General features: G+C 44.5%; 1 protein-coding gene across 1 annotated transcript; it reads right to left on the bottom strand.

Moving 5' to 3' along the window:
* Positions 1-236: 236 nt before the first annotated feature.
* Positions 237-1,520, bottom strand: LOC149074034 (uncharacterized protein F54H12.2-like). The gene has a single exon (XM_089247281.1). It carries the CDS (start codon positions 1,518-1,520, stop codon positions 237-239), a length of 1,284 nt encoding a protein of 427 aa, XP_089103407.1.
* Positions 1,521-8,412: the final 6,892 nt, after the last annotated feature.

The following is an 8,412-nucleotide window of genomic DNA, read 5'->3' as shown; positions in this document are numbered from 1 at the left end:
CTGAAAGTTTGAAGGATGTCTTCCGAATGAGTCAAAAAACTCCGCGGTCAAATTGTCATGAAGATATATAGCCAACCAATGTGTTCCAGACTCTGCACTGGTATCTGTGTTAACGATCAGAGCTGTAGGATAATTTCGTATTCTCGAAGGCAACGCGTCACTAGCGTAAACGTTCCTGAAAACTTTTTTCGTTTTCGGGTCTCTGCGGAGTGCTCGACGAATCTGTTCGGAATCCATCAGCCAGAGAAATCGCACAATACACTTCTCGATTTTGTTATCTCTATAAGGTTCTGAAACTCACCATATATGATTACCGAGATGGTTTTAGGTAGTGCTTTCGCAAACTTTAGTTCCACACGTAGATTGCTATGTTTCACCAAGTGTAAGTGTCCGCAGTCGCTCTGGTTGGGGAGTAGGGAGAAACAAAATAGAGTGTAACCACTATGAAATTCTTCTCTGGTTATGTCTATGCCACGATCTTCCTCGACTCGAAACAGGTTATTGTAGGCTCTTACGGTGTTTCCGGTCTCAAAGTTAGGCTCTAGGGGTTTGTGGGGGACTGGTCGACCATCAACATATACGGAGACGAAGTTGAGATCGTAATGCTTGAAATCGAACGGGTTGCTTCTAAATGTACCGTTGAAAGATTCATTGTCAACTAGGCCGATGATAACTCGTTGAGGCATTGCACCCACATACACATTGTCTTGGACGAATGACATGCTTCCCTGTGCCACAGAGTAAACCTTACAAAGTACTCTATTGATAGGGTATTTCGCAGTGGTCTTCTCCAATGCTTTAGCATGCCCGATGGCAACAGCTGGGTTAACTCTCACCTTCCTTACAAAGAGGCTGGCATGATCTATGTGCACGTTATAATCAGCTGTCGAGGATATTAGAAAAAACGATGGTTTCGAACGCACTAATCTAAGTTTAACATCTACCAAGTTGAGTAACAGTCTTTGTTGAAAAAAAAGTGAACAGTGTACTCTTCCCAATAGGTCGTAAGATCTGCTGTTTGCAATGTGTTTTGACCGCTCTTTCATACCTTCGTTATTTTCGTGGTCGGCCATGGAACCTGCAGTGTCCTTGTGGAAACCTTCCATAGTGAGGGGGCCCATCTTCGCATCTCGACCATAGTTCAGCAAAGTTTCGATATAGGCTCTGTAAGGGTAGGTGTGAGACGAATTCGTGATATTCCTACCATTGAGAGAGACGTCCACTTGGGAGAAGAGGGAATGTAGCGGTAGATTCGCAGGAGAAACTAGGTCGGTATCAAGAAGTGGTTTACCGTCCTTGTTTGTGACCCTCAACTTGACGTGTAGTTGTGTGGAAGATAGGTCTATGTAATCTTCGGTGCTACCTGTAAAGTTGAACTCAATCGGACCGTCTTTAATACTGGAAAGTGGGAGAAATTCAATCCATTCTCCACCTTCTATGTCGGTTTGAGTAGGGGGTAAAGCGAACAAATCTACTTCGCTTTTGAGACACTCGGGTGAGTTTGTCATGATGAGAGCCATCTTCTCAATCGAAAATATCGGGTGCTGTCGTCTTCCTAGCTTTCTTACGAATGACGTTTTTTTCTCGCTAAGCGTTTCCTTTTATGTCCTCCGACCATTGTTTTAACTTTCGTAGAAGCTTTATCACTCAGCAAGCGACCAGCCTCTTTTGCTCTTTCCACCGCAGCTGTTTTCAAATCTCTACCTTGTACGACGTCATTGGCAAAATCTACACCTGACCTGAGAACCTGACGGCCAAGAGCCTTCGCTCCTTTCTTGAACAAAGGCATAGCCGATCGGAAAAGGGAGCTGAATATTGAACCGAAACCGTAACCCCGTTGCAGTGGTATACCCTGATAATATCCAAGACCTTGACCCGCTTGGTTGACGTAATAATCAGTTACGCTGTCTATACAACAGCGATACGGGTGGTAAGACATCATAAATGTTTCAGTCGGAAGTGGAGTTTAACTATCACCTCCCCACGTTCAAATGACACGAGATGACCTGTGTGCGTCCTTATATGAATGTGAACTGTTTCAAAACTCCTTCGGGCTAGAGGGATGTAGTGACCCCTCTCGAAGGCTGCGTTGACGATGTCGCCATCGTGTCCTTCGGTTTTTACGATTCTTAATAACGGAGCAAAGGTGTTGCCGACAATCTGCGGTTCGACTATATCACAATAAACGTACAACAGATGAAAGTCTAGTTTCGGATCAGCCGTGAAAGGCCCCTCTGTCATCATTCCCTTTATCTCACCGGGTTCAAAACCTAGATTCTCTGCTATTCCTGTATGTAGAATTAACTTAGCACCTTTACTTTTTTCGTGGTTTTGTTGAAAATCAAATCAATATCTTCCTTTCTAAAATTTCTCGTCATCACCTTAATCAGGTCTGTGGTACTCTCGTAGAAACCACAAGGGATGACACCTTTTTTTATCACTCCATCTCCAGAATTAAATTCAAAGCTGTTAGACCGTTCCGTTATGTTGTGGAAAGAATGGGGAAATATCAGCTCTGATAGAGCTACTTCCATATCCGAATCAAACTCTAACGCGCTGGGGAGTTTTGTGACGAAGTTGGAAAGGGTGTTATCAGGAAAGAAATTCATGCTCGAATCGCTTGAGAGCGTTAAGTAGAACGAAGCCATCTTGTTGAAATGAGTAAAGATGGATTGAGTCGCTGTATTTATATCCATGATATAAACTTTTCTGGATAATGCATCCACTTTACGAGTAGCTCTGTTTTACCTTGCCTCTTCCTTTTTCTTAGAATTTTTTCTATAGGAAAGGTGTCTTCTAGTGTGGTCTTCGTCATTTCATGTTCGTAAAATGTCCCTTTAATTTTTTCACCCATCAAATCTCTTAGTCTGTAGACGGGTATCTCCCTCGGTATGTATTCATCCACCACGAAAACTTCATGTGTAAAATTAGACTCGTATCCCTTTTCAAAAGGGTGTTTCGTACGAGAAATACGAACGTGGTCGCCGATAAAAAACTTTTGTTTTACTTTTTTAACCTTTTTCTTCCCATAGAGGTTGTCCCACACCCTCTTTTCGTTTTCTTTATTAACTTCGGTAGGACTCATCATTATACTCCTGTGAAACTTATTATTATACCCAAAAACCAGATCTTGTAACACGTCTATGTATCTATGCGTGTTATTTTCTGTGAAGTATCGCCACATCCTCGATTTCAGCGTTTTATTGAACCTTTCTGCTATCGCAGCCTTTGTGACGTCATCCTCTGTCGTAAAGAACTTGACCCCTTTTTCCTTCAGAAACTTTTGGAAGACCTTATTCTTGAATTCGGTGCCTTTATCCGTTTGCAGAACATGTGGTTGCCTTTCGACAAATATTTGATCAAACGCTTTCACCACGCTCCGCCCCGTTTTGTCTTTGAGCGGGATGGCCCAAGCATATTTAGACAACACATCAATACACGTTAAGATATACTGATAACGGGGTGTAATGTGATAGGCCTCCTCGTGGTGCACCCTGGGTAACGCCAAATCTATCACACGTCATTGTCATCGCTTTTTGTGCTCATATACTTCACCTTCAATAGCCCAAATTACACGTTTATTTCTACACATCTTGCAGTACATGTCTTGCGTCTCGTTTTGTCCTGTACATGTTTGTCTTCTGTGTCCAACCCCTCATTGTGGGCCCCGCTCAGGCGGGGAGGGGTCCTCCCGGATGGGGCATTGCTTCTAGCGTATGCTCCATCCGGGACGCTGTCTACCTGCGTGTTTGCCGTGCGTGGAGACCCGTAAGGCTGGAGATGGGGATCCTGGTTAGCCTGATGCGCTAGCTTTGGCCTCGGATTCAGCCGAAACGGGAGGCCTGGATTAGCCCCGTCTGGGTCAATCGGCTGGTCGCCTCGGTGGCTTAAGGGGTTACACTACTGGGCAGGTAGAGGGACCGGGCCTGCCGGACTTCGTGAGGTTTCTTGGTGCTGCTTCACGTCGCTCTTGGATCTGGAACGCGTCTGCTCGCCTGTTTCGGTGGTGTATAGTTCCTACCTAACCTGGCGTTGCCACTAACCTTCATCAGTTACGTGTGAGCGTCCCCTCGTAGGGCTCCATGGTGGGCATGGTCGGTAGGGGCCGAACAAACTATCTCCAAAATGGGGAAAAATACAAATGCACCAAAACGTCAACGTATAGCTATGAGCGAAACAATTGTCACTGAACCTGCTCCTACTGTTTCATTTTTCTTCTTGCATTCTACTGACACCGATAAACCTCTGGCCAAAGCATCACCATTCTTAATAGACAAAGCTCTCTACGGCACAATAGGCACATTAAAATCAGTGAAGGCTCTTCGTTCAGGAGACCTTCTAATTGAAACTAACACACCGAAACAATCCGAACTTATTCAAAAGCTCACATCTCTTGGGAATATTCCCATAACAGCAAAAATTCATCCCACGTTGAATTATTCACGTGGTGTCATTTCAGATACTAACTTGATTAACATGGATGAAGAACTACTAACAGAAGAGCTGGCGTCTCAAGGCGTAACATCTGCCAAACATATTATGAGCCGCAAAGATGGCAATCCAGCTCCATCACGTAACATAATCCTGACATTCTCATCACCGACATTGCCGAAAGATATTAAGATAGGCTATTATAGCCTCAAAATCCGCCCATACATTCCTAACCCTGTTAGATGCTTTAACTACCAGAAATTCGGTCACTCACGAACGGCGTGCCGAAGTCAACCCACCTGCGCAAAATGCGGTGAGAAGGACCACATTTCGGACAACTGCACTTCAACATCATTCAAGTGCGTCAATTGCGGTGGCATTCACCCCGCATTTGACAGAAAGTGTCCGAAATGGAATGAAGAAAAAGAGATCCAGAAGATCAAGGTCCTTAACAACATCTCATATATCGAAGCACGCCGTCGTATAACCTCTAACCAAACTCCAATAGGTAATAGATCATACTCTAATATGCTAACAAATCCATCAACAGCTAATAAGACTAACAATGTCACCAAAGCATCTGTAACAACTCAGACTGAACCAATAGCTGACACATCAACTCAAACATCATCTAACCAACCGTGCAATAGTTGTGGCTGCTGTTGCTCCGCTGGATTCCGGAGGGAGTCCACTACCTCCGAAGAAGAAGCGGGAAAACAACGGCTAACACATTCAAAATAACTACAGATACTAAACCAAAAATCAACTCTGCAAACAAATCAAAAAAGAAACCATTCAAGACCGGATATTCACGAAAAGCTGTACAGAGAGCGCTGAAATGTCCATCCATGAAGAATGTGTCACTTCTTGATGACAAATCAATTGGTGACATGGACCTTGACAATAAATCAGATTCCGGTACTACTCGCCGTAAACTAGACCGGAATAAATTTAAAGATCTTGAACCGTCTAATTCTACTTAATTTATGGCCAACATAATTCAATGGAACATTCGTGGTCTTAGATCCAATTATGAAGATCTCAAGGATTTGATCAATCGTTATCATCCTGTTTGCGTGACACTCCAGGAAACTTTTACGAAGCCCTCGGAGACATGGAACATCAGGCGACATTCCTTGTTCCGTATTGATTACGATGACGGGAGTAGAGCTTGCCGCGGTGTTGCTCTGCTGGTTCCACATCACGTGTCGTCGCGCGTTTTAACGCTGCGCACGAACCTGCAAGCCATCGCGGTAGAAATCTCTACAGGCCTAAGAATTACCATCTGTTCTATTTATTTGCCACCAAATGACACCATCTTACAGAGAGATCTAGAAGATCTGATTGATCAATTACCTCCACCATTTTTTCTTCTTGGAGACTTCAATGCACATAACATGATATGGGGTTCTAACAGCAACACCCCACGTGGCGAAATGGTTGAACGGCTGTTAGAAGACATGGACCTCGCCATCATGAATGATGGCAGTTTCACTCATTTCCATGCCCCAAACAATAGTTTCACTGCAATAGATCTATCCTTATGTTCACCCTCACTCTTGCCCAACTGGTCCTGGTCGGTTGATCCGGACCTCCACGGGAGCAATCATTTTCCTCTAGTGGTTAAGTGCCTTGATCGAAGCCATAGCATACCTGAGGGTCCTCCTCGGTGGAAGCTTGTGGCCGCCCGATGGGCAGACTTCACGGTCAAGGCAGAAATCACGGAGGATATGGTTTCGCAACCCGACGTCGACCACTGTGTCGACCTTGTCACCAGTTGTATCATCTCTGCAGCAAATGAAACAATACCTAAAGTCTCCTCGAAACTTCCTAAATTTCCTAAACCTTGGTGGAACTACGAATGTAATCTCACGATTAAAGCACAAAAGAAAGCATGGAGTAGGTTCCGGCGGTATCCTACCCATGACAACAAGTTGGCATTTTTAGAAGCAAAGGCGATAGCAAGAAGAACCAGGCGCCAGGCTCAACGCGAGTCCTCTCAAAAGTTTAGATGAAGTAGATGAATTGATTCCCGTGGTAAAGTCATTTGGGACCGGATCCGAAAAATCAATGGTCATTATCAGTCTCATCCCATCACTATTTTAAACACCAATGGCACTATCATCAGCAATGTGAGGGATATTGCGGATACCATCGCCGCCCATTTCGCCACTGTCTCCAGTGATGCGAATTATCCCCCATCGTTTCATCCCATTAAATCATCGGCCGAACGTACATCGTACACCTTCCGGCCTTTTACACCGGAGGGGTACAATTCCTTGTTCACCCTTCATGAACTGACGACGGCCTTGCAGCGAAGTCCTGACTCAGCTGTAGGGCCGGATGCCATTCATTATTCCATGATTCGGCATCTATCACCAGAATCACTGTCACATTTACTCATATTATTTAATCGGATCTGGGTCAGTCATTCATTTCCTGACACCTGGCGAGCAGCCATTGTTCTTGCATTCCCGAAGCCTGGCAAAAATCCTCAGCAACCTAACAGTTACCGACCCATTGCTTGACCAGTTGTTTATGTAAGCTCATGGAACGCATGGTCAACTATCGCCTTATGCACTACCTTGAGGTTAACAATATTTTATCTAAACATCAAAGCGGCTTTAGACGGTTCAGGTCCACAACATGCAATATGTTACGCCTTGAGACATCAATAAGACAAGCATTCGTAAAGAGGGAGCATATGATAGCTATATTTTTCGATATAGAAAAGGCCTACGATCGTACATGGAGGCACGGAATTCTTTCCGACCTCTATAATAGCGGCTTGCGGGGCAACTTGCCCATTTTCATTAAGAACTTTCTTGCTCGCCGCATCTTCCAGGTACGGATCGGAAGCACATTATCAGCTCCCCAAATTCAAGAACAAGGTGTACCTCAAGGTAGCATTTTAAGTGTGACACTTTTTATTTTGAGACTCAACGGTGTGTTGAACCAACTCCCGTTGTCAGTCACTGGCGCAATTTACGTGGATGATCTGTTAATATCATATCAATCAGTGAATATGAGGTCAGCCGAGAGACAATTACAAACTGCTCTCAACAAGATCAGCAAGTGGGCTCATGATAACGGTTTCTCTTTCTCCGCTGACAAAACCGTCGCTGTGCATTTTTGCCGGCGTCGTGAGCTTCATGATGACCCACAATTATTTTTAAATAATAGTCAAATACATATTGTGGAGAATACAAAATTCCTCGGCATTTCATTTGACAAGAAACTTACATTTAAACCTCAAATTGCGCAATTAAGAGCTCGTTGCATGAAGACGATGAACCTCTTGAAGGTCATCTCTTCCACATCGTGGGGAGCTGACCGTAAGTCGCTCCTTCACTTATATAAAGCTTTAATAAGATCGAAGCTCGACTACGGCTCCATTGTATACGGGTCGGCGCCTCGGAGCTATCTGAGTGTGCTCGACCCAGTCCACCATCTCGCCCTGCGGATTTGTTCTGGAGCATTCCGGACGTCTCCAATGGAGAGCCTGTATGTCGAATGCAACGAGCCATCACTGACATCAAGACGCCAACAACTTTCTTTGAAATATTATATCAAAATGAAGTCTTTTCTAGGTCATCCACTTCATCGTGTCATTTTTAATCCCTCATTTCATAGACTTTTTGCTGCTCGACCTTCATGTGTTCCATCTTACGGTCTTCGTATGAGGGCACTTGTGGAAGAACTAGAATTAGACATCAGTCGTGTGGCCCCAGTTGCTTGGCAACTGGCACCATGGGAGCAGTCTCTGCCAGATGTCTCTCTTTCATTATCATTATACCCTAGAGCCACCACAGCAGATGTCATATATCGACAGATATTCTTTAGGCACAGGGGTAGGTACAACAGGTACTTCCCCATATATACCGACGGCTCCAAGAGCCCTGGCCATGTCGGTTGTGCCTACATCTGCTGTGAGGAGACATCTTTCAAACTTCCAGACACATTCTCTATTTATTCGGTAGA

Source organism: Pholcus phalangioides, unplaced genomic scaffold (assembly GCF_987345545.1).
Source record: "Pholcus phalangioides strain wild (caught in Gottingen) unplaced genomic scaffold, Ppha-v1.0 ptg000017l_1, whole genome shotgun sequence".
In the NCBI taxonomy this organism is placed as follows: Eukaryota; Metazoa; Arthropoda; class Arachnida; order Araneae; family Pholcidae; genus Pholcus; species Pholcus phalangioides.
This window is presented reverse-complemented; position numbering and strand designations above follow the sequence as displayed.

Coding starts and splice junctions, on each gene's coding strand:
- LOC149074034 (XM_089247281.1), bottom strand. CDS start 1,520: ATGGCTCTCATCATGACAAACTCACCCGAGTGTCTCAAAAGCGAAGTA.